Source organism: Sciurus vulgaris (genome assembly GCF_902686455.1).
Source record: "Sciurus vulgaris genome assembly, chromosome: 2".
Lineage (NCBI taxonomy): Eukaryota > Metazoa > Chordata > Mammalia > Rodentia > Sciuridae > Sciurus > Sciurus vulgaris.
This window is the reverse complement of record NC_136462.1, coordinates 30,533,362-30,559,986: the sequence shown is the minus strand read 5'-3', so window position 1 is coordinate 30,559,986 and position 26,625 is coordinate 30,533,362. Positions and strand designations below refer to the sequence as shown.

The window sequence follows — 26,625 nt, the reverse complement described above, 5'->3', positions numbered from 1 at the left end:
GCAGTATTATGGCCCTTTCTAGAAAAGATGTGGTAGCACAAAGGTAGAAGAGAAAGATCCTATTCAAACAATTAATGATTTGAAAATAATTGTAAAAAGGAGGTCAGAGTTTCCCTTGTCTAGAATCCCCTCTTCAAGTTGTAGGACTTTAACAGATAAATTCAGTCCACACTAATCTTTCTTTCTAAAATGTTTTAAAAGGGGGCTGGGGATGTGGCTTAGTTGGTAGAGTGCTTACCTTGCATTCACAAGGCCCTGGGCTCAATCCCCAGCACCACCAAAAAAACCCAAAAAAAACAACAACAAAAAAAGAAAAGTTTTAAAAGAGTGCTTTACATTTATTCTTGCTCTTGAGTATTTGTGCTTGTTAGTTTTGTTGCTCCAACTGCAATATCAGTTTTTTGAAAGCAGGGATCATGTGTGTGCTGAACACCCAGAACCTACACAAGCATTCATTTAGTTGACTTGTGTCTTTTTAAGTCAGTGGTTCTCAAACTGATGAAGGATCAGTTTTAGGGTTAGGGTGGGGTGGAAATATGTCACTGATACTTTTATAAACTCCATTGATACTTTGGCAGTGTCAAATTACTATAACAGTTTCTAAGCTCTTTCTCTTAGCTTTTGTGCTTTATTGTGACTATTACACAGATTATTATTGCCACCACATTGATAAGAATTAGTTTAAGTCACAGAGGACATGTTGATATTTGGAATAATTAGGGGTTATGAGTAAGAGATAGCAGTGTGGGACAGAGATCTGTATGGTGAGAGTAGAATATTAGATAGCAGCAAAACAGAAAGGCTTCCTCACCCAACCTTGCTTAGGAATTCTGTCCTGGAGCAAAGAAAGAGAAGGCTTACTAAGCAGACATTTCCACTGATCTGGGAGAAAGCCCTGCAGGCCAGGATCCGATCCTTCCATCGACAGCTATTCAATTCCACAGCAAGCATGTTGTGTATCAGAGTCTGAGGAAACAGAAGACTTGTCTGGATATTCATGATCAGTTTTAGAGATACTGGAATCTTGAAGAAGGTACATCCTAACATGGCATCCAGCATAATTAATATCCCAAGCTTATGAGATGTGCATCTCTAATAGGACAGAGTGCATTTGCAAGAGAAGGGGGCACTTCTCCATCTAAGCCAACTGACTCTGGGAACAAAATACATATTTAATAATCTGAATAGAAAAGTAGGAGCTTTCCTTCCTGGCTTAACTATTTTTACTCCCAAAATGATTTGTAAGTGTCTCAAATCTTTTTGTTTCACATTTCTTCCAAAAATATCACAATTATAGGTCTGTGTAGTTTTCAATGGTAAGCCACTATCAGCAGCAAATTCTACATATTACAACTTTTCTTGTTCACTGTTAAGAACCATTTGCAACCCACTCATTTTTCTCAACTATTTGTTGTCACATCTCCCTGTGTGTACCTCTGCACACAGGTTTACTCACACTTAGCATACTTTTTACCTGTGCTTGTGATTGAGTATCCTGCCCAACCACCTGCAGTTTGGACTCCTGACATGCACTGACCACAATTCCCCATAACTTAGTTTCTTCCTCTGACCCTGTAATGGACACATACTGTCTTTTCATTGAGATATCTCAGGAGAATACAGGCCTGGTCCTCGGTGTCTTTATTCTTCTTGTTGAACAGCTGATGGAAGATCCTCCTAATCACTGGGTAAGTGGCAAAACCATCCAGAGCCAAGCACTGAGCTGCAGCCCAGCTGTCCACACTGTTGCCTGCCACAGTGGAGCAAAAAAATGAATACAGATGGTGATCTGTTTTCTTCCAGAGATGGGTACCAAAGACCACTGCCTGCCTGATACCTCACTCCCCTGTGCCCCAGTCCCACGTGTAAGCCATATTTAAATGGAACATATCAACGTTTTAAATATAAACTGAAATTTGCAACCTGAAAGTTAAATGCTAAAGGCTAGGTAACAGGTATAAGACCTTCCTTCCTGGAGATTAGGAAGACTGGGGAGGGAGACTTTTCTAAAGTGGAGGAATTAAACAGTTGAAAGTCTGTCTGCAGAAGGCCAAACCAGTCATTCAGCTTCCCCCTGTAAGGCAAGTAACAGCTCACTTCTCAGAGCAGTTAGGCACATTGGAGTTAAATAACTCTCAATAGCGTGTGCAGACAATGCCTGGAAGTTCTGTAGGAAAAAAAAAAAAAAAATGGAAACATGCTATAGTCAGGTGATTTTTTTTTTTTTTTTTTTTTTTTTTTTTTTTTATTGCGGTGCTGGGGATTGAACTCAGGGCCTTAGTGCTTGCAAGGCAAGCACTCTACTGACTGAGCTATCTCCCCAACCTGTGATTTTTTTTTTACATTTTCAAAATGAACTTAATAATGTTATATCATCTTTTTATTTAAAAATCGGGGTGTGAAAGAAGCCTTGGGTTTTAAAAAAGTTTTTCAATGAACTTGTATTATACACAGTGGGGTTTAGTGTGAAGTTTCAATAAATGCATATCATATGCACTGATCAAATCCAGCCTCCTGTTTTCCATCCGTTTCCCTCCAACCACTCACCAGCCTCTAGTAATCACTATTCTACATTTCATTGAGGTTAACTTTGTTTTTATTAAACTTTTGCATATGAGAGAACATGTGGTAATTTTATTTCTGTATCTAGCTTATTTCACTTAATAGAATGTCCTCCAGATCCATCCATTTTAGGACATGCTTTCTTATCAATGTGTTTATGAAAAGCTTGGTTCAGGTATCACTTAGCAGTACCTATTTTGTAGAAGTACTTAGGAAGAAATAATTTCTGAATATTCGAACATAATCACAAACTCTAAGCAACAGATCTCACAGCATGACAGTGGAGGGGGAAAGGCTGGGAAAGCTGATGGTGAGACACCTTGTCTTTATCCCCTGTTTTCAGGTGGTTACTCACCCTTCAGAAGGGCAGTGTGCATGATGTTTTGTGCCACGGGATTATGTGACCGTATGGCATATTGGCATATTGCTGCTGCCATCCTCACATTGGTGTTCCTGTCATAAAGAGCAGCCTTCAGGGCAGGCTGTAGAATCTCTGGCACATCTGGGATAGATGGGGCTTTCACAGTTCCCTTGTCTGTAATCAAAAGAGCCAGGTAAAAGTACTAGCCCTTTGCTTTTCACTCAAGCACAACTTCCTTCCTAGCCACATGGTAGCCTGCATTAGTCTGAGTTTCAGGTGCTTGCTGATACTTAACCATAGTTCTACTGGGCCCCTGTGATGGGCAGGACACTGGCATGTCAGCTCCTGCTCCTTTATCATCTGGGCTCTAAGGAGATAAACATCATTACCCTATGTACATGTATGATTACATGAATGGTGTGACTCTACTTAGTGTATAACCAGAGAAATGAAAAGTTGTACTCCATTTGTGTACAATGAATCAGAATGCATCCTGCTGTCATGTATAACTAAATAGAATAAACAATAAAAAAAGAAAAGTTGTATCCAAGCCAAAAAAAATATTTCCATCTAGTCTATGGTGACCTTCACCATTAGCTTTAGTAACAAGAATCAACTTACTTTATCCCATTGGGCTTTATATTCTTAAAATATAAACAGAAGAGCAATTCTATTTAGGCAGTGCTTTGCCATTTATTTTGATAGTGTTTTCACATTGTTTCATTCAGTCTCAACCCCAGTTGAAGTGGGCAAGGTAGGTATCACTGCAGAACTCACCAGGGAATCTTGGGTTTAACTATAAACATTCAACATCACAAGACCATCATAGGCCACATGTGGCACTATTCTTCAGGAGGATATGGAAACAGGAGTACAGTTTGTCAATAGGGCATCAATGTTGGGCATTCCTTGTGGGTGGAGTTCTTGAGACTGCATAGCATTCCGTGGAGTGCTCTGGGAACAGCTCAGGATGTACTCCTGCTTCACAGGCACTACTGTCTCTTCTATCAACTCTCTAGATAGAATTCTAGGATCCACAAAGGGCGTGACTGATGAATTACAGGATCCAGGGAGGCCCAAAGTATGGTGTCCCTATCAGGTATTTATATTTCATTTATAGGTCTTCCTAGGCCCAATGTATCAATACCAGGGCCCATTTCATCATGAATAGTTTTGCCTATAAAGGTAGTTTTTAGTTTTTAGCTCAGTGGTAGAGTGCCTACTTAACATGTGCAAGGCCCTGTTTTCCATCTCTAGCACCACAAATTAATAAATGATTTGATTGGGAGCAGATGGACACTTAAGCTCAAATTTTTAAGTAGAAGGGAGAAGGTTTTTTTTTTTTTTTTTTTTTCACCCCTTTGTCCACAAGTATCCTCATTCTGTCGAGGAGGAAGCTGAAACTCAGAGGTTAGCTGACTTTTCAAAATGTGGCAGAGCTGAGCCAGATTTTAGGATTTCTAACCATCTGTCCTTATCACTAATGCCATGAACCAATATGCCATCTGTTAAGAACAGACTACATTGGGCTGAGCACCTCCCCCACCCTCCGTGGTGCTGGGGACTGGGGTATTGTGCATGCGAGGCGAGCACTCTACCAACTGAGCTATATTCCTTGCCCCGCTAAGCACCTTTGATCCCCAAATCTGAAATGATCCCAAGTTGGAAATTGAGCAGTAATATAACAAAAGGAAATTTCCACATCTGACCTCATGGGTTTCAACCAAATGCAAATACATTAAAATGATTGTATAATACTACCTTAAGGCTATGTGTGTAAGGTGTATTTGAAACACAAATGAATTCCGTGTTTAAACTTGGAATTCATATATAATGAGATATTTTGGGTTTATCTCCAGATTTGCAAATATTTCAAAATCTGAAAAAAATCCGTAAAACTTGGTCCAAATCTATAGATGGAAATATGTATATTTTAGGTGAACAAATAGAAGTTAATTGAGTATTCAAAAAATAAAGTAAGTTTCTCTGGGGAGGTAACAAGAAGTCAAAATCTAGACATTGGAGGTATGTGAAAGGGATCACGTGAAAGGCACAATTCTGAGAAAGACAAAGGTGTTCTTTGTATGGTTAGTGATGAAGACATCTTCAGTGGGGTTTCCATAAAGTCTATCTCCTAGTAACATTGTACCTGTTTTCCTCAAGTCCATTTCAAAATGTTGCAGTGATGAAACTGAGTACCCATTTCTCAGAACATACAGCTGTTGTTGACACATGATTGTAAGTGGGTATAAGGTTATAATCGTATTGATTGCTGCCCATTGAAGGGTTTATGTGCCGGGCACTGAAAATACTTCATCCCTTGTAATCCTCAAGGAAATAAGCAGATAGAGTAAAAATGTATATGTGTGGAAGCAGATAACTGGGACCGCAAGCCAAGTCTGGGTGGTGGGCAGGGAAGGCTTCTCAGGGGAATTGTCTTAGCTGAAAACTAAAGGGCAAATAGAGCAGTTTATTAGGTAAAGAGACAGAGTTCTCCCGCAGAGGGAACAACAAATTTGAATACCTGGAGGAAAAATGCTCCTATCTGGAACTCAGCATAAAATAAGTGACATGAAACTTTAAAATCTGACACGTTTTTAGAGGTAAAATTAGCCCTGCTCTTAAGGAATTCCTTTCCTGGTAGTAATAGCAGAAATGTAACCAGACAATTATGACCCACTGTTAAGTATGAGGACAGAAGTAGGCCTAGGATATTACCAGAGCAAAGAAGGGGAAAATCAGTGCAGGCTTCCTGGGAAAGGTGACATCAGAGAGGACAACTGAAGAACAAAGAGGAGTAGGGCAGTTTTTATGTCCTTTCAAAATTTTGTCCTCTGGGCCCGTTTTTTTTTTTTTTTTTTTTGTACTGGGGATTGAACATTCAGGGGTGCTTTTACCACGAGCTACATCCCTAACCCTTTTGATTTTTGTTTTTTTAAGTTGCTGAGGCTCATTCTGAACTGGTGATCCTCCTGTTTCAGCCTTACAAGTTGCTGGGATTATGGGCACACCCCAGCTGATATTTTCTTTATTCTTTTTTCTCATTCTTTTGAGATAGAGTCCTGCTATGTTGCCCAGGTTGGCCTTGAACTCCTGGGTTCAAGTGATCTGCCTGTCTCCACTCCTTAAGTACCTGGGATGACAGGCAAGCACCACCATGCCCAACTTGACATTTCTTTTCTTTTTCAAGAGATTATAGACCATTAGAAAAAATGATCAGTGTGGTGGTGAACCCACTGTAATCCCAGTGGCTCGGGAGAGTGAGGCAGGAGGATCGCAAGTTCAAGGCCAGCCTAAGCAATTTAGCAAGGCCCTAAGCAACTTAGTGAGACCCTGTCTCACTATAAAATATTTTTCAAAAGAGGGCTGGGGATGTGACTTAGTAGTTAAGCCCCCTGGGTCCAATCTCCTGTACCAAAAAAATAAAATAAAGGAAAAGTCTTTACTTCATTTTAATGACATTTTATAGAATACAAAACCCCTAAAAAGTAACAAAAATAGTACAAATAGAAAAAAAAACTACCAATTCATTTATGTAATAAAAAGATTCTAAAGTGTTAATAAATTAAACCCAGTAGAATAATAAAAGAATAATAAAAATCAAGATCCAGTAGAACTTATTTTAAGAGTTTATAGCAGGGGCTGGGGTTGTGGTTGAGTGGTAACACACTTGCCTAGCATGTGTGAGGCACTGGGTTTGATTCTCAGCATCACATAAAAAATAAATAAAGGTATAGAGAGGTTAGTGTTAGGGTTAGAGTTAGGGTTAGGGAGGGGGGCAAGAATGGAGGAAGGAAGGACTGTATAGAGGGAAAAGAGGGGTGGGAGGGGTGGGGGGAAGGGAAAAAATAACAGAATGAATCAAACAACATTACCCTATGTAAATTTATCATTACACAAATGGTATGCCTTTACGCCATGTACAGAGAAACAACATGTATTCCATTTGTTTACAATAAAAAAAATAAAAGTATATATAAAAAGAGTACAGCAGAATTTGTCAGATCCACAAGTTAAAGGGGAAAAATATAGGATATGTGTGATAAAATTAACACTCCCTGGGTGTAGTGGGGCACGCCTGTAATCCCAGAGGCTTGGGAGGCTGAGGCAGGAGGATTGAAAGTTCAAAACCAGCCTCAGCAATTTAGTGAGGCCCTGAGCAATTTAGAGAGACCCTGTCTCAAAATAAAATATAAAAAAGGGCTGGGGGTGTGGCTCAATGGTTAAGTGCCCCTGGGTTCAATCCCTAGTTTAAAAAAAAAAAAAATTCAACACTCATTTTGTAATAGAAAAGTCTACATATGTGTTGGCATATGTTTATAAAAGCATAAATATGCGAAGTGCCCAACTGTTAACACTGGTTAACCTACAGAGTGGGAGAGGGAAATGGGTGGGGGAAATTACCTTTTTTTATATTCCCCTATGTTAACTAATAATGACACTTTTATATATATGTGTGTGTGTGTGTGTGTGTGTGTGTGTGTATGTGTGTGTGTGTATTTAAGCAGGAATTGAACCCAGGGGTGCTTTACCACTGAGCCACATCCCCAGTCCTTTTTTGTATTTTGTTTAGAGACAGGGTCTCACTGCTCAGTGCCTTGCTCTTTCTTTGAACTCAAGATCCTCCTGCATCAGACTCCCAAGTCACTGAGATTATAGGCGTGCATCACCACGCCTGGCCTTTATATTTCTTTTGTAATTAAAAAATGAAAAAAAAATTGGAAACAGAATGCATAGAATTTAGTGATCAGCTGGTTTTAGGAGAGGAAGGATTCTACCTAGGATGGTTGCCAGGGCCCAACTTGGAAACTGGCTGGACTGCGGAGCTGACTGAGATTTGGAATCTGGGAAGGGAGGGAGTGGTCTGTGTTGAGGGCAATGAGTTCAATTTTGGACACATTGAGTTTGAGATGTGCTCTCCAAAGAACTAAAATTGTGTGTGTGTGTGTGTGTGTGTGTGTATAAATATATATAGCTACATCTATTTCTCTATTTTTTTTGTACCAGGAATTGAACCCAGGGGTGTTTAAATACTGAGCTACATCCCCAGCCCTTTTTAATATTTTATTTAGAGACAGGGTCTCACTGAGTTGCTCAAGGGCTCACTAAGTTGCTGAGACTGGCTTTGGACTCATGATACTCTGCCTCCCGAGCTGCTGGGATTACAGAGGTGCGCCATTGTTACTGGCTAATATATGTATTTTTTTAAAAATATATTTATTGACTGTTATGAATGGGATCTCAAGGTGGTCATGTGAACTTCTTTGCAAGCCACTGAGCAAACAAAAGGAGATGATGTGCAGAAGCACTAATAGAAGATTACATGCTTAGCAGGCCCTGGGTTCTATACCCAGCATCAAAAAAGAAAAAAGAAAAAAGAAAGAAAGAAAAGAAAAGAAAAAGAAAAAGAATAGCACTATAGCACTGGGCTGTGGTTTCCACCTTTGTAAATAATTTCATATAAGCGCCAAGGTCCTTCCAGTTCACGTGTTTTTTGGCCTTTTGACTTGCAGATATTGTCAAGCAGTTCAGTCCTAGCTCTCACCTGAGTCCTTCTGGCTGGTGGCCAACTGGGGTCGTTCCACAGCAGCTGTGGCACATGTGACAATGGCTTGGATCCGAATGTCATCATACATGTTTGTCAATCCCCGCTTCAGGCTCTCCACTGTCTCATGGTGCCACTCGACCACTGTGTTGCAATGGGGGAAATGAAAAGAGGACCATCTGGTCAGGGTTAGCTATTGTGCTACAAGCAGGTGACAAGGCAGTGCCCTTTCTCTAGGATAATTCAAACAAAACATCAGCTCAGAATAAAGGATTCAGAGTTGGATTCATTAGGGAAGTTATTTCTCTGATGAGCTACGTTATCTGTCAGGTACATTCCCTCCAATCCCATCCTATATTCTATTGGTTCTTGCTTAACTATTTTTGCTTAAATTTGTTACCATCTAAAAAAATAAATGGAATAGTAAAACCTAGTGATTGGTTGCAGTGGTGCACATCTATATCCACAAGTTCAAGAGAGCCTAGGCAACACAGCAAGATCCTCATCTAAAAAACAAACACAAAACAAAACCATAGTGATTAAGGACCTTTTTTTTTTTTATCAGAGATATCAATTATTAGCCGTGAGACCTTGGATAAGTTAATTAACTTCTCTGAGCCTGAGACATCACATTTATAATATAGGTGTAACACTAGAACCTAACATTGAGTTACTTTGAGGCCTATGCACTAACTAGACAAGGTATTTAGCAAATGCCTGGCAAGACAGGGAGGGTGCAAAAAATATTAGTTTGTGTGTATGTATAGTACTGGGGATTGAACCCAAGGCTTCCTGAATGCTAGGCAGTGCTCTACTACTGAGTTACATTGATGTTAATTGTAGGTGTCCTTGTCTTTGAAGACTCTTTATTCTAACTTTCAACATTTTTCTCATTTTAGTTACTAATTGCTCTCTTTGCATGATACTTTTATTTCAATACTCCCATGATATGTAGGTGCTCCAACTGGTGGCTTTTTATCAGAATCTCTTTTTGATCTTTTTTTGTTATCTGGTCTAGCTTACCTAGAACACTCCTGTCTTTACTTTTTTTTTTTTTTTTTTCCTTTTTGCGGTGCTGGGGATTGAACCCAGGGCCTGTGCTTGCAAGGCAAGCACTCTACCGACTGAGCTATCTCCCCAGCTCCACTCCTGTCCTTACTAATCTCATGTTCCAAAAGCCAGCAACCCTCGAAGCTTCCAAAAAGTCCTTGCTATGCCATTACTCTTCCTCAGGTACTCAACCTTCTACTCATATATCTTCCTTTGATTGTTGTTTATTTATATGCAGTGCTGAGAATCGAACCAGCTCCTCATACATGTGAGGCAAGTGCTCTACCACTGAGCTACAAGTCCTACCCTCTACTCAGATATCTTTGAAGAAACCAAAGTTTCTTTTGATCTGTACTTGTGGGCACTGTATTTTATTAATAAATAACATTTGTTATCATACAACCATCGTATCATGTGTTGATCATAAAATTTCTGCCTGTGAAGATTTCTTAGCATAGTGAGTTTCTACAAATAATAATAATAATAATAGTTATTATCATTATTTGGTACCAGGGATTGAACCCAGGGGCACTTAATCACTGAGCCATATCCCCAGCCCTTTTTATTTTTTATTTGAGACAGGGTCTTGCTAAGTTGCTGAGACTGCTCTTGAACTTACAATCTTCCTGCCTCAGCCTCCCGAGCCACTGGGAATACAAGTGTGCACCACTATGCCCAGCTGAGTTTCCATAAATTATTGAAGTGTCATCTGCTCCTGCAAAAATCATCCAGATGTATGTAACTAAGATTCACCTAACACTACTGTATGGAGGAAGGCTCTCATGCAGTCTAGCCTTAGTGAGGCAAACCTCCCATCACTCACTCAGCCCCCAGGCCGTCTTCCACTCCTGCAGCATCTTCTGCAGGACCATGAGTTGCCAAGTCACTTCCTCCTGCAGTGATCTTGCCTGCTTCTTCAGTCCTCTGGTCTTAACAGACACGTCCTCCTGACCCACCTGCAGCAGCAGATCCTTGGCTGGGGTGGGCAGAGCAGTCCAGCGCGGGGCTCCTTTCACAGGCCTACAAGCTGTGCATCGTGACAGTGTGAGTGAGGTCTTCTCACCTGACTGCCCCAGGCCCTGCCTCACAGTGGTCCCCGCCTAGTATCCCATTCCTGTTCCTACTAACACCAAGCAAAGCTTTAGAGAGAAAACTTTCCCATGATCCAGGGAGCCGAGTATACTCACATAGGGAATTATGAAAAACCCTGATGGCAGACTGTGGTAAGCCATGATGAAGATGGGCAGAGAGAGTCAGAGGGCGGGGTATTGAGTCTGTATACACAAGTCTTTTTTTTTTTTTAATTATAGTTGTAGATGGACACAATACCTTTATTTTGTTTATTTGTTTATTTATTTATTTATTTATTTTTGTGCTGGGGATTGAGTGCAGGGCCTTGTGCATGTGAGGCAGGCAGTCTACCAACTGAGCTGTATCCCCAGCCCTATTTAGTTTTTTTATGTGTGCTGGGTATCAAACCCAGTGCCTCTTGCTTACTAGGCAAGCGCTCTACCACTGATCTACACCCCAGCCCCACATAAGCCTTTTTACATGCGTAATAAATCACTGGGAACATAAATGTTTATGTGTTACAAAGTTTGATTATAAGTGTAAATATTTGATATCGTGCTATTTAGAGTGTAATTAGCCATTAATTCCAAATTTATTGTTTTCTTCCTAATGTTTTACATTTGGGGGAAGGAATGGTTTCTACAATTTAAAGATTTTAGGATCTATAAAAGTTCCAGAAGTTTTTATAGTTATGATAAATAGCAGTCAGAAATTTGAGAAGTCATACATATTTATAAATATAATTAGAGTTGCATATAAAATGGTTATAGTTGTTATATTTTCTGGACTTCAATGTTCTCTATGGTGTTGAACAGATTCAGAAAGCCTATTTCTTAGAAGCTGTGTGAAGAGGGGGAAGGGACAATAAAAACATTTCCATACTTAGTAAATTGATTATTTGCCACATTACCTATCAGTCTCATATTCTAATCTGTCACTGTCAGCCATTTCCCTTTCCTCCAACATTTCATTCCAACTCTTACTTAACACCTTTAGATTTTCTATGAATCAGTTCTTTGCTTTGAGCAAGGAGGGTGATAACATTTTCTTCTGCTGAGTATAGTGCTGTCCACCTGTAATCCCAGCAGCTCAGGAAGCTAAGGCAGCCTCAGCCTTTCAGTGAAGCCCTGTCTCAAAATAAAATTAAAAGGCTGGGGTTGTGGTTCAGTGGTAGAGCGCTTGCCTCACATGTGTAAAGTCCTGAGTTCGTTTCTTAGCATCACATATAAATAAATGAATAAAATAAAGGTTCGTCAACTATATATATATATATATACATATATATACACATAAATATACATATATATATACACACACACGTGTGTGTGTGTGTGTGTGTGTGTGTGTGTGTGTGTGTGTGTAATTAAAAAAGAAAAAAATCGCTGGGGATATAGCTCAGCAGTAGAATGCTCCTGGGCTTAATCCTCAGTACTCCCCCCACCAAAAAAAAAAAAAAAAAAGAAGAAGTAAAAAAAGGCGGGGGGGTTTGAGGATGTAGCTCAGTGGTAGAGCTCTTACCTAGCAAAGCTCAGGGTTCAATCCCCAGTACTGCAAAAACAAACAAGAAAAAGAAAAAAAAATTTCTTTCTTCTGATGTGGCTAGTCCAGTGAGAATCCAGAGTAGGTTAGCAAGGATGGTTGGACAGTGTGTGTCTTCCAGATGGTCCTCCCAACCATGGTCATGCTGGTGAGCTGTCATGGGGCTGAGGGCTTTGTTCCTTTGCAGTATAGGTGGGTGCAGCCTGAAGCCCTACATCCACCTCCAGTCAGTTCACTCCAGCAGAGCAGACATGGAGTCACATGACCCTCTCCACTTCTCTCCTCTCAGCCTGCTTGAAATCTCTCTTGAAATCCCTCCCCATTCCGCCTATGCATCCCTGATCAACAGTTAAAATGAATTTGTGGTGAGAAATCTAACCCCATGGGAATAAACAAATAGAACTACCAGTGTTTATTTCCAGTCCTTTGTGTTCTAAGCAGATGGAAACAGTTCCAATTCCTTCAGGAAGTGGTCTACAGGGGCAGCCAAAGAAATGACTCTCATTTTCTGTGGAACAGAAAAAGGCCTTGCACTTTATTGGCAGAAAGAAATAACACCTTAAAGCTGTGACATGTGTCATAAACCCTGTTTATGAGGGATGTGGGTCAGTGGTTGAGCTTTTACCTAGCATTGCAAGGTTCCAGGTTCAGTTCCTGAATACCTCTTCCTGGTATACAGAATGGTAATGATCTTCTGGAAAACACTAGATGGTTTTCATTTCAATTTTGGGAGACAAGTAAAGGCTCTGTAGTAATAGGTCTTCTCCTCCTCCTCCTTCTTCCTCTTCCTCTTCTTCCTTCTCTTCCACCTTTTCTTCTCTCTCTCTCTCTCTCTCTCTCTTTTTTAACCAGGGATTGAACCCAGGGGCACTTTTATCACTGAGCTACAGTCTCAGCCCTTTACATTTTGTATTTTGAGATAGGGTCTTGGTAAGTTGCTTAGGGCCTTGCTAGGTTGCTGAGGGCTTCAACTTGAAATCTTCCTGACTCAGTCTCCTGGGTTGCTGTAATTACAGGTATGTGCCACGACACCCAGCAAAGTTTTTCAATTCAACCTGAAAGCACCCAGAAACCACTCCTGATGTGGGAACTCTCGCAAGAGATTTTAGTAAGCTGACAGGCAGAGTGTCTACGCGCAGGGTGACAAAGAGAGAGAAAATGAGAGAGAGAGAGAGAGAGAGAGAGATATGATGATGAGAGCGTGCAGGAGAGGGAGCAAGAGTGAGGAGGAGAGAGACGGAGAGCGAGCAAGTGAGAGAGGGGGAGCAAGAACACGATGGCAAGAGTGAAAACGAGGGAGAGAGAGAGAGAAAATGGCGGGGAGCCATTCTTAAGTAGTGGACTTTTCCGGGCTAATAACAATGGACCAATGGCTGGCGAGGATGTTTGGTGCTAACAATCTAGGTTGTAAAGTGGTGTGGGAGTAGCAGAATAATGGTGGCAGCAAAATAGCAGACCTGATACCAATACAACCAAAATGGGGAGGAAAGAAAAATCTACCCCTACATCTAATTACAGAAATTTTCCTGTTTTTTCTAGGTTCTCTCATAGTTGACTCTGCTTTCTGAGATGAAATGACTAATAGAATGGTTACAAGACAGCATGTATATATTACTGTTCTGACTTTATTTTCCCCAACTCAATCTCAAATTCTATTTTGAAAGGTTTGAAGTGAAAACTCCTACAGCATCATTTCTTTAAATGACCTTCCTGGGAAAACAGCCAGGTGGCCTGCACCACTGGGAAGTGTCTGAAGCAGGCAAGGCAGGTGTTGGATGTCTCTGAATGCTGAGGAGGATTTTTCTTTTAAAGAGCTTTCTTGAGGTAGAATTCATACTTGATAAAACTCACCCTGTTAAAGCATATCATCTGGTGAATTTTAGTATAGTCACAGAGTTATGCGACTATCAGACCGCCCTAATTTTTTCTGTGGTCAGTTATTATTTCTTCCACATTTTTTATTGATGCATTATAGTTGTACATAGATGGAATTTGTCATTACATATTCATATATATGCACACAATATAATAATATAATTTGAACATCATGACTCCCCAGCCCTTCCCCCCTTCTTCCCCACCTCTCACCCCTTGGTCCCTTTCCTCTACTGATCTCCCTTCGATTTTTAGGAGATCCACCCCCACCTTTCTTTTCCTTTTTCCTTTCTAGCTTCCACATATGAGAGAAAACCCTTAACCTTCTGAGTTTGACTTGTTTCACTTAACATGATGGTCTTTAGTACCATCCATTTTCCTGCAAATGCCATAATTTCATTTTCATTTATGGCTGAATAAAACTCCATTGTGTATTTATATCACATTTTCTTTATCCATTCATCTATTGATGGACACTTAGACTAGTTCCATAGTTTGGCTATTATGAGTTGTACTGCTATAAACATGGGTATGCATGTGTCAATATAGTAAAATGCTTTTAATTCTTCAGGAAAAATGCCAAGGAGTGGTATAGCTGGGACATATGGTGGTTCCATGTGTAGGTTTGGGGGAACCTTAGTGATTTCCATAGTGGTTGTACTAATTTACAGTTCCATCAACGATATAAAAGTGTTTCTTTTTCTCCACATCCTCTCCAGAATTTATTATTTGTATTCTTGATGACTACCATTCTGACTGGTGTGAGATGGAATCTCAGTGTAGTTTTGATTTGCATTTCCCTAATTGCTAATGATGTTGAACATTTTTTCATGTGTTTGGAGGTCATTTGTATTTCTTCTTTTGAGAATTATCTGTTTAGTTTATTTGCCCTTTATTAATTGAGTTATTTGATTTTTTTTGGTGTAAAGGTTTTTGAGTTCTTTATATATTCTAGACATTAATCCTCTGTCAGAAGAGTAGCCAGCAAAGACTTTTCTCCCATTCTGTAGGTTCTTTCTTCACATTCCTAATTGTTTCCTTTGCTGTGCAGAAGGTTTAACTTTGATGCTGACTCATTTATTAACTGTTGGCACTGTTTCCTGAGTTTTAGGGATCCTATTGAGAAAGTTGTTGCCTGTGCCTAAAAGCTGGAGTGTTGACCTTACATTTTCTTATAGGAGTTGGCATTTAATTTTGAGGTCTTATAGGAGTTGGTTTAATTTTGAGGTCTTTGATCCATTTTGAGTTGATTTTTGTGCAGTGTGAGAGATAAAGGGTCTCCATTCTCCTACATATGGATAGCCAGTTGTTCCTGCACCATTTGTTTAAAAGTCTGTCTTTTCTCCAATGTATGTTTTTGGCATCTTTTTTAGGGATCAGATAACTGTTGATGTGTAGGTTTGTCTTTGTATCTTCTATTCTGTACCATTGGTCTATGTGTCTGTTTTTATACCAGTATGATGCAGTTTTTGTTACTATAGCTCTATAGTATAATTTAAAGTCAGGTATTGTGATGCTTTCCAGCCTTTCTCTTTTGGCTTAAATTGCTTTGGCTATTGTGCAGACCACTCTAATTTTAGAATATTTCCCTTACCCCTTACAGAAACCGTGTCCTCATTTCTTCCTCCCTCCCTCCAGCTTCTGACAACTCTTTCTTCTTTTTCTTTGTTTTCTCTATTTTCTTCTTCTTCTTCTTTCTTTCAGTACCGGGGATGGAACCCAGAGCCTGTTGCATGCTAGGCAAGCATTTTACTACTTATTAACATCCCAAGCCCTCCTGGCAACTACTAATCTACTTTCTGTCTTAATGGATTTGCCTGTTCTCAGAGGAAGAGACAAGCAGAATGGAGCTGACTTATGCGGAAGGTGGTATACTAATAGTAATGCCTTGAGTTTGCACAGTAGTAAGGTTTACAAAACAGTCACAAGACCACCTCATCTAAGTACTGCAAAAGTACCTTGCTGTAGGAATGATTAGTATCCCATTTAAATGAAGCAGCTGAAACCCCAAAAGATGACTTGCCAAGACCAGATCTAAGGTTTTGTGGGGGTACTTTCTCCACTGTGTCATAATGGTGATCCTCAACAAAGAAGGAGCGTGGGAGTCTTGGGGCAGTTGCCCATACCTGCTGTCACTAGGACCTCCTTCACCCTAGTGGCTATTACTTATCGAGGTGGCACTAGAGACAGGGGTTTGGGGCTGATGGAAAAAAGAATGGGTCGCCACCGCTGTTAATTTCTGCACATGAGAGGACCCACCTGAACAGTGATACTGGAAAGAAAAGAGGCATGGGAAATGGAGACACAGTCTCTTGGAGAGTGGGCACATTTTGTTTCATAAGCTCATTTTTTGTACCTTCCTTCCTTTTACCCTCTTTGTCTAACAGAATAAGAATGATATACTTATAAAACAGAAACTGATGATAAAAGAAGACCCTAGGGCCTGAGACAGGTATGGGCCAAGTATGGTGGGAGACAAGAGCTAGCCAGAGGGGAGAGGGCACAGTGATTAGTGAGGGTGTACTTCCTCTTGAAGCATTAAGATGGGACCTTTCTTATTTGTAATTATTGGCCGTAAAACACTTGGTTACACCTAGGTTATATCTAGTTTCAATCGAATGTATGTTCCACCAAGGCTCTTCCTAATTGTAGTTAATATTTTATAATTTTACAAGATGATTTTTGGTTGGTAGAAAGGAAGCTCCCTTATTGCTGGGAGTGCTCCAACCCCTGAACTACGAAACCCTGAAGAAATAGCCACAATTCCATCATTACTCCCCAATATCAGCTTCCTGCTTACATGCTTCAGGAATAGGCTGGGAACTCCACCTTTCTGGAGTCTCAGGGAAGACCTTAGATAACTGCTTGTTGTACCGATTGAGGTTTTCCAGGAAAATCTGGTCTCTCTTTGCACCAATCTGGTGAATGATCCGGACTTCATCTGTGAACAAAGAAACAGTGAGTCCCCAAGCACCTTCCTCGTTCCTTTCTTCCTGGATTCCATTCACCAGGATCAGGCCAAATTTCCTTTTGCCTTAATCTAAGTCCCTAGGCCCCAAGATTACCATGCTATGGAGCATCCCTTGAAGGTGACTGGTGCTTGAAAATGTCACAGCTTGTGGCCTTGTAGTAAAGCCTCACAGAGGCCTGAAAGCCAAGGGTGGTGTTTTCCATCAGTTATGCAGAACCTAATTTATAGACACTGTCCCCTTTGAAAAGCTAGACACTAAAGAAGGGGCACTTAATTATTCCCATCAATCATTAATAGCTTAGTCAGAATAGTTTTGTTAAACCCTTTAAGAAGACCCAGCTGACAGCAGTTTAGGAACAAGATGGAGGTATGGGAAGAAGAACCAGCTTGGAACACACAGACCTAGATTATGTTTTATATCCTGGCAGCCCAGGCAACTAAAGGACAGAACGTGGATAGAGAAGATAATGGGCATTTATTGGGCACCTCTGTGTGCCAGGCATTGGGCAAGAAATGCTACAGATTTTTTTTTCTACTCTATTTAAAGTGCTCTTTTTATTATCAATGAGGTTTCTAAGGCTCAGAAGGATTGTGTAACTTGCTGAAGGTTTTAAGAAGGGGCTGATGCCAGGTGCAGTGACACACACCTGTAATCCTAACAGCTTGGAAGACCGAGGCAGAAGGATTGCAAGTTCAAAGCCAGTCTCAGCAATTTAGTGAGGTCCTGAGCAACTTAGCAAGACCCTGTCTCAAAATTAAAAGGGAGCTGGGGATGTGGCTCAGTGTTAAGTGCCCTGGGGTTCAAACCCCAGTACAAAAAATTTTTTTAAAAAATTAAAAATAATAAAATAAAGAGGCTGAGACAGGATTTAAACCCAGATCTACCTGACTCCAATGCCCATGATTTTTTTCCAACATAGCATGGGAGAATAATCTCAAAGTGAACAAATGGAAAAAGGTACACAGAGAAGAGTACGGTACTTCAGAGTCAAATCCTGCTGAAGTTCCAAACCCATGTTCTACTCCCTCCTTAGTAAGATAAAGGGATACAGTAGGGGGAAGAGAACTGGTTCCTTCCCATCAGACACCACTGCTGCAATCCTGTGCTGGCACCCGGGGGCTGTAAGGGGAAATCCCTGGGGCATCCGGGACCTCACATTCCGACCCATGACTGTTTCTGTCCCCCAGCTGTCTTCACTTCCTTGGTCCACACTTGGTCCCCTCTGCCTCCACCACAGGGGCCCCGCGCAATTACCAAAGTAAATCTCCTGCTCAAAGGTGTTGTCTGTGGAGTAAGCAAACTCTCCAGCTGCAGGATTCACCTGTCGGAAGTAGCTCTGCTTTGGGGGATGGATGATGATGGTTCTCTTTTCCTCGATATCCTCAGCTGTGGTATTTCTGCCAGGCATGCTTTCAATTGTCTGCACTTGTGGGGAGTAACCGGGCAATCTTGGCAAGGGTGAGAGGGGGCAGAAAAGGGGAAAGGTGCCCGGCTTTCCATTAGGTTTACTGTTCACCACAGCTCTTAAGGTCAGCTCCTACACACGTCAGCATCTGAACACCTGTATTTACCTATTAACTTTGTCCCCAAGGTGCCAGTTGAACATGGAGCCACCAGAAGGCCTGTCTTTTAGCTACCTTTCCCCTCCGCTGATGAAGCCACACCTTCTGCAGCCACTGGGCAGCCCCATAGAGTGGCCATGCTTCCAGCAAAACCCATCCCCTGCTCCAAGGGGATTGAACCCAGGGCCTCACAAATGCTGGGCAAGAGCTCTATCACTAAGCTATATCCCCCGTCTTTTTTTGTTATTTTTATTTTAAGATAGGATCTCACTAAGTTACCCAGCCGACCTTAAACTTGTCATCTTCCTGCCCCAACCTCTCAAGTAGCTGGGATGACAAGTTTGCCCCACTACATCCAGCAGCATAACCCCTTCCCCCACTTTTTAAACATTGGCTTCCTTAGAGGCTAAATGGACCTCACCTTCCTTAGAGGAAGGGACCTCACCTCCTACATTACCTCACTCTAAGTGTGTGTGGGCAGTTATTTAATGTCTGTCACCCAGTTGACAGGCTATATGCTCATTAAATCTACATATCTGTCCTTTTATATTGAATTCCCAACAGACTACATAAAAGTAGCAAGACGCAATTTATATATGTCCAATAAATAAATAAATAGATTTCCACTTGTTGTTTGGTTCTCTGCCCTGCAACTGGTTGGGTTTTGAGTCAGTAATACCTGACTTTGTATTCAGAGTGAGGCATGATCAAACCTTAGTGCTGTGAGGTGTCTACCTTTCTTACTTTCACCATGGATACATTTCTGGGAACACCTGATGCTAATTGGATCAGCAGTTGGATAGCTACGTCTGCTGGGGAATACCAAGAACCCATCCCTTCAAGGCAGTGGTTCACTACTGGGGGTGATTTTATCCCTCAGAAACAGTTGATGATATCTGAGACATCATTGGTTGTCACAACTCAGGGGTGCTACTGGCATCTAGCAGGTAAAGGCCAGGGATGCTGCTAACTTCCTTCAATGCACAGGATAGCTCCTCAAAACAAAACAAAAATTTTGTCCAACCCAGGACAACAGTAGTGCAAAGGCCAAGAAACGTATATTGAATAGATCTCAGAGAGTAGGTTGGTGGTGGAGAACAGGAGGGTGATGGTAGAGTACATTGCAAAATAAGGACTGTGGGCTGGGGGTGTAGCTCAGTGGCAGAGCTCTTGCCTAGCATGTGTGGTAAGCCCTGAATTCCATCCCCAGCAACACAAAAAATTAATAAGGGAAAATAAGGAGTGTGAGCCCACCTGGGAGTACTTGAAGGGGAGCCAGGAATTCTCAATGCATACCTGGGCCTGGCTCAGCCTACCTGTAGTAAACAGGAAGCGGCAGCTCTAGCTGCTTTTCTTCCTGAGGGAGCAAGATGACAGGCTGACCCTCAAACTCAGCTGTCTCTTCTGCCTCCAGCTGTTTCAAGAGCTCCAGATCACTTTTGGAGGTGAGCTCATCTCGGATGTGGCTCCAGTCATATTGCTGACGCAGGAATGCCTGCCACTTGTTGGGTGACACCCCAGGCCTCGCAGGACGCTTGCTCTGGATCCACCGGGCTGTGCGCTTGCTCAGCTTTTCCAGCACGATGGCCTCCCAGGCTCTGGCCTCCCTTTCATGAGGAGGAAGCCATACTTCCCTTTCCTCCAGGTTCACATCTGGAGAAGGCGGTGGACTTAGCAAATCTGGATCCTGGTAGGAATAAAGGGTGAGAGGAGGTGATGCTTTCTGAACTGGGCTTGCTGGCTTTGATTTCTTCTTCTTCTTGACACGATTGTCAGAACTAGCTGACTTCACAGCCTGGGAGGTGTAGCTTGCTCTCAGGGACTTGGCGCTGGCAAGTTTCTCAGGTTGGGCCTTCCTGATCTGGGCAGGCGGGACAATATCGTCTGTGTCATAGATGTGGTCAAAGCTGTACTGGCTGTAAGGCATGCTGGGCAGGCCTCGCTGCCACATCACCTCCTGAGAGAAGGTAAGGTTGGCAGCGGCCTTCTTCAGATACTGGTTCTTGAGCTGTGCACAGCGCTGAGGGCTGAAGTGGAAGACGGGTGGCACACTGGAGACTGCTGCACACACCTCTTGGTTCTTCAGTTTTGAGAAGCCGAGCGTCATGCCCCATCCCAGCCGTGGGGGGAGTGGCTGAGGGTAATGATGAGAGAAGGTCTTTTTCTTTTGAGTCCCAGTCATATTTCCTAGCAAAATTTCTTTCCACGCTGCCTGGTCCAGAGGCAGGGCCTGCAGCTGTGACAGGAACCTGTTAAGAGGATGGGAGGAACTGGTGAGAGTTGGAGGTCTGTAGAAATTGGAAGCACACACCAGTAGAGAAAGAGACTAATTTGGACGACCACTGAGAAGAGGATTGGGATGTGGTGGGAAAGCCAAGGGGATTAGAAGAACAGAAGCAAGAAATAGTGCAACATATGAAGTATTTCCTTGTATCAGACTCAGTTCTTATATTTGTCCCCAAAGCTCAGACTCATCTCCTTATGAGAGACCACTGCTTTTCAATTAGTTTCCCATTTCTTTCTTTCTTTCTTTCTTTTTTTTTTTTTTTTGGGGGGGGGGGGGTACCAGGGATTGGACTCAGGGGCACTTGACCTCTGAACCACATCCCCAGCTCTATTTTGTGTTTTATTTAGAGATAGGGTCTCACTGAGTTGCTTAGTGCCTCACTTTTGCTGAGGCTGGCTTTGAACTTGAGATTCTCCTTCCTCAGCCTCCTGAGTCGCTGGGATTACAGGCGTGTGCCACCACACCCAGCCAATAGTTTTCCATTTCTACTTTTTCTTCAGCCGTTGCTTTTTCTCCATTCAAAAGGCTTATAGTGAGCTGGCATGGTATCACATGCCTTAGTCCCAGGTACTGGGAAGCTGAAGCAGGAGCATTGCTCTAGCCAGGAGTTCAAGGCCAGTCTGGGCAACATCAACTCCATCATACCAAAATAGCTTATAGCATAAAGTTCAAACAACTAAGCAAGGCATTTAGGGTTCACCATGAGCAGGACCACAGCTTAGGGCTTTGTCCTGATTTCTAACCTCTCCTAGAACCAAATGGATCCCCTAATTGATCTCTGAGTATTCCTCCCTCTACAGGCTTCTCCCTGTACCTTCTGTATGAAATGACCCTTTCTTCCATACTTGACACGAACTCTATCCCCTTCTTTTAGTATCACCTCAATCCCCCTACATGCCCCATAACTTTTTCTTGACCTATCCAGGCCCAGTCATAACCAAATTTATAAGTCGCTCCTAATTCATACCACTTAGTTTAACTATTAATCCTGCGACACCTCATGTTGTTAAATATTGGACTCTAACTGAACTGCTCAGTGACCACATCTCCTGTCTTTTCTGTCCTTCAAAGTACCCAGTACTTTTCCATATTGCTACAAAATCTTCATCATTCAAATATTTAAGGGGTAGCACATTTTGTCAACTCGGTAAATAGCTTCATCTCTTCCTTAATTATCGGGCTAGAGGCTGTCTGTTGATTTTAACTAAAATGGAGAGCATCATAGAAAACAAATACTTTGATTTAGTACTTTGTTTTGTGTTTTCTTTGAAAATACTTTCTTGTCCTAATAATGATAGTTGAAAATTATAGAGTACTTGGCTAAGGACTTCACAGAGGGAAGATATGATCCTGGAAGAAGCTGAGGCTCACCAAAGTGAATTGGCCCGTAAGTAAGGGAGTCAGGCTGCAAACTCAGTCTGCAGGACTGAAGCTCTGGTGTAATTAATCTCTGTGCCACTCTGACCTTAGCTCAAGCTCCTCTCCCCACCACTCAGCATGCTAACCTTGCACTATTCCGTGTCCTTCTATCTCTATCATACCAATCTCTGCAGGTCCTGGACTGCCCCAGTGTGCCCCCACTGACCAGGTATGACTCTTCTCTTTCCTCCATAACATGAAACACATACCTCCCCTCTCTAGGGTCGGATTTATCCTCCTATCTTCCAAGTAGTACATCTGACCTTGCAATGTTTCTGTTAAGGGTCATCTTTCATCTAGATGCTTCTAGGCCAGAACTGATAACTTCCCTTGGATTAAGTCACACAGGATTATTTTCATATTCTTGCAGGATATTTTTGCACATAAAGTTACCTTTAGTTGTTTCATTTTCCACAACTGTGAAGGCCATGTGGTCACAAAGCCACTCGGTATTTAGTTAGACTAGAGAAATTAGGGCAAAGGTAGAGGCTGGTCAGAGGAGATACTTTTCCTGAAACAGTGCCTACTCTGACTGATTGAACTGTCACATGAGAACACTATTTGTGTTCTTCTAACTTACATGTGCTCTAGTAAGAATTCTTGCACAATGATGTGTACCTTCCTGCTAAGGCAGGAGGCATTTTGATTCTGAACACTTTAAAAACAGAAAGAGGATGGATTCACTCCAGAATGACTACCTGTGTGGAGTGATTGAGGGGGTCCCCAGATATATGTCTTTTAACATGTGACATAAGAAACCTTGGTAATAGTGTTAGCATTTTGTCACTGTGACTAAAGTATTGGACAAGAGCAACTTAGGGGAGGAAAAGTTTATTCTGGCTCTTGGTTTCAAAGGTCTCAGTCCATGGTGAACTGACTCCATTGCTCTGGGCTGGAGATGAGGCAGAATATCATGGCAGGAGGGAATGGCAGAGGACAGCTGCTTGTCTCAGGGAAGCCAGGAAGCAGAGAGAGAACTCAAGGAACAAGGGAGAGACAAAATATATAATCCCCAAGGCAAACCTCCAGTGACCCACTTCCTCCAGCCATACCTCACCTGCTTACAGTTACCACCCAGTAATCCATTCAAATCACTAACCCACTAACTGGATTAATCCACGGATTAAGATATGGCTTTCATCATTCAATCATTGTATTTCCTACATTAATATAGGAGCTTTCAAGCAGCACCTCATATCTGAACCCAAAAAATAATAAAGCAAACAGAGAGAATACAGTATTATTATCAGTTATATTCTTAAGGAATAGTTGTTTTCACCTGATATAATGGCTACTCAAGAAGGAAGGAAACACATGAAAGGTCTGTTTTAAAGGGAAGGGAGGACAGGATAAAATGTAACTTTTGGTCAGAAGAGGCTTGTCATTGTCAGTCTTAGAGTCAGAACACAGAGGTAAGGCAAGGTTCTGCACTTCCCAACCATGACACCTTGGAAAAATGACTTAATATCCCTGGTTAGCCAATCTGAAAATGGAGAGTCTGGTACCTGTCCTGATTTAGTGTTGATGTGAAAATAAAATCTGGAAACATGTGAAAATTCTGTGCAAGCTGCAAAGTATTACATAAATGTGGAGAATTGTAATTCTTGGTTTAGAGGACACACTATTGTCCTTAGGAGGCAGATCTCTAAGTTAGATGTATCCAGCACTAAAAGAAGAATTTAGGGGTACTGGACACTAGGCACTTTGAAGATGCTTAGAGAGGAAGAAAGGATCTATATAGAATTTGGAGGTTTCATATTACCTAAACTTAGAAATTAACTAGACCAGCAAGTAGCCTCTAGGATCAAGAGCAGAATGGGATGACCCAGGTCCTTTTGTATGCTCACAGCATAAAAAAATTGAGTATGTCAATCCTGGAAAAAGGCAGCGAGACCTGCAGCAACCACCATTATCTCTGCACTTCTCAGAACCTGGGCTACAAGGGCAGAAGTGGGTTTGGAAGGGTTAGGCTACATGCTTCCAGTTAAAACTTGATGAAGTATGTAGATCACCAACTGTAAATCATGAAAGTTGAAGTCCTCTCCTGCCTTTGATATTTCATAAATATAAGAACCCAATTCAATGTGGGTCATACCTCAAAGATTTCAAATTTAGTTTCACTCTTCTATTCACTTTCCAAGTTCCAGCCTCACCCCCTGGTATGGTACCTGTATTCTGCAAAGTGGTTGAAGTGGGTTGAATAATGTGTACAAAAAAAGTAGCATCTTGCTTTTTTCCTTCTATTTTTTTTTTTTTTTTTTTTGTACTGGGTATTAAACCCAGGGGTGCTTAACCACTGAGCCATATCCCCAACCCTTTTTAATTTTTATTTAGAGACAGGGTCTTGCTGAGTTGCTCAGGGCTTTGCTAAATTGCTGAGGCTAGCCTTTAACTCACAATCCTCCCAGTTCTGCCTCCTGGGATTACAGGCATGCACCACTGTGCCTGGCTCCTTCTGTTTTTAAAATATAAGAAATTGCCTTAGAGGAAAAGACTAAAAAGCACTAAGCCTTAACATCAGTTATGTTCACACTTGGCCCCACCTCCAGATTGATCCCAAAGTTGTGAGGTGGGGTCCAGAAGGTGGCATTTGGCTTTTGGGGAGTGTTTGCTAGATATGGTTAAGGGACCTTCTGCATCCAGGTCACCCGAGGAGCTTGTTAAAATGCACTTTCTTGTGTCCCACCCCCAGAAATTTGCTTCAGTAAGGCTGAAAGTGAGGTCTAGAACTCTGCATTTTAGCAAGGTTTTAGGGTTCTTTTTTTTTAAATATAAATATACAACATGGAAATTTTGCTATTACAAATTTCAAAACAAAATGGAGGAATTTCCACATAATATTTATAATCTGCAAAGTACAATATTAATACATGTCTGTCGGAAGTAACAGCAGTTTGTTAGGCTAAAGGATGTGTAACATTTGATTTGCAAATGTGAAAAACGGTAGTGGTCCAATATTACCATGACACATGAATCTGTTTCTTCTAGAAAAAAATTTCAGTGAAAATTTCAATATCATGAATTGCTAAACTAACATCCCCAAACATGCCACAATCACTATTCACAAAGTTGGAAGCCAGCCTCAGCAACTGTGTGAGACCCTAAACAACTTTGCAAGACTATGTCTCAAAATAAAAAAGGACTGGGTATGTGGTTCAGTGGTTAAGCTCCCTGCATTAAATTCCCGGTACAAAAAAGAAAAGAAAAAAAAAAAAAAAAAAATCCCCACAGCCCCAAAGGTGTCATTGTGTGTGTTTTGTGGGGGAAGTGGCGGCGGGCGGGGTGCTAAAGGAAACTTGGTTAGTGGGAAGAGCAGGATCAGGGACCATGGCCTCCACCAGGCTTGTTTCAAATACCCCCTCTGTCTCCTCTCTCTACTCCAGAAGTTCCCCTCATTTCCACCCCCCTCAACTTTCTAGTTTCCATTTCTTATCACATATTCACACTGTTATATAGCTGTCTCCAGAGATTACTCTGGAAATTTCTGCCATAAAGATAATCTGTTCCAATGCCTTCATCTTGAAAATGCCAAAATCAGGGCCCAGAGAGAAGAGACTTGACTGAGATCATTATCCTGTTTTGTATCTGAAGTAATACTGACTGTTTGACATCTAATCCAAAGTCTGAAACTGCCCCAGGCTGCCTCATTCAGCAAATGCTCATGAACACCTTTGTAATCCTGGTACAGCTGCAGTATTTTGAAATCACCTTCAAAAAGGCCTCCTACAGCACAGTCCTTAAAGCAAGGTCCTGTGCCTTCAGCCTTCTTTGGTTTCTTAGATTCCAAAGTTGTTTATATTGGTCACCAAGCAACCATCTCTTCAGAATTTCTTGAGTCTCCTGATGGAAACTGAGGGTTCAAGGCGGGTATCTTCGACTATTGATTAAATTTCCTCCTATAAATTGAGTTTTGAGAAATTATATCATACTTATTGATAGTGGTTTAGTGAGTTTCTTAGTCATTTGAAAAATAAACCTCTAGAGCTAGGAAGTTTAATAATAATTTTCCCATAGGGAGTTTATAATACATCGGGATCTCAGGGAGCTAGAGTCTGCTTTTGCTAAAAAACAGTGACTCTTCACTTGGGCCTGTATACGACTGATAGGTAATTAAAAACAGGATAAAAACTTGACATCTCTGTCTTCATTTGCATCTGTTTCTTAAGTACCTCAGACTTAGAGTCAGATTGTTGCTCAACTCTTCCTGTAGGCTTATTAATCTTTCAAGGAGTGTTCATGTAAAGCTGATAATTTGCCCTCTTCCAGATGGAAGATACCAAGATGAGGGTAACTAAAGTATTTTCAAAAGATTGTCAACTGCCAACTTTAAAAATGTCCTGTTTTGACACCACTGCCACCTCCTGCCCCACCCTAAGAAGTCT

General features: G+C 41.5%; 2 protein-coding genes across 2 annotated transcripts in view; one reads left to right on the top strand and one right to left on the bottom strand.

Moving 5' to 3' along the window:
* HEATR4 (HEAT repeat containing 4) overlaps nucleotides 1-26,625 on the bottom strand; it is a gene marked incomplete at its 3' end in the record, with an annotated part of 285,455 nt that overhangs the window by 7,687 nt on the left and 251,143 nt on the right. Inside the window, exons 2-9 of the mRNA XM_079129751.1 lie at nucleotides 19,854-21,204; nucleotides 18,230-18,423; nucleotides 16,804-16,944; nucleotides 10,342-10,545; nucleotides 8,469-8,612; nucleotides 2,918-3,097; nucleotides 1,590-1,750; nucleotides 862-966 (exon numbers count right to left, since the gene is read on the bottom strand). Of these exons, the coding sequence (XP_078985877.1) occupies nucleotides 862-966; nucleotides 1,590-1,750; nucleotides 2,918-3,097; nucleotides 8,469-8,612; nucleotides 10,342-10,545; nucleotides 16,804-16,944; nucleotides 18,230-18,423; nucleotides 19,854-20,719 (1,995 nt within the window). The 5' untranslated portion in view covers nucleotides 20,720-21,204. The remainder of the gene's footprint in view (nucleotides 1-861; nucleotides 967-1,589; nucleotides 1,751-2,917; nucleotides 3,098-8,468; nucleotides 8,613-10,341; nucleotides 10,546-16,803; nucleotides 16,945-18,229; nucleotides 18,424-19,853; nucleotides 21,205-26,625) is intronic.
* The window catches only part of LOC306655419 (acyl-coenzyme A thioesterase 1), a gene marked incomplete at its 5' end in the record, with an annotated part of 94,724 nt that overhangs the window by 7,687 nt on the left and 60,412 nt on the right, over nucleotides 1-26,625 (top strand). The gene's annotated exons all lie outside the window — the stretch shown is intronic.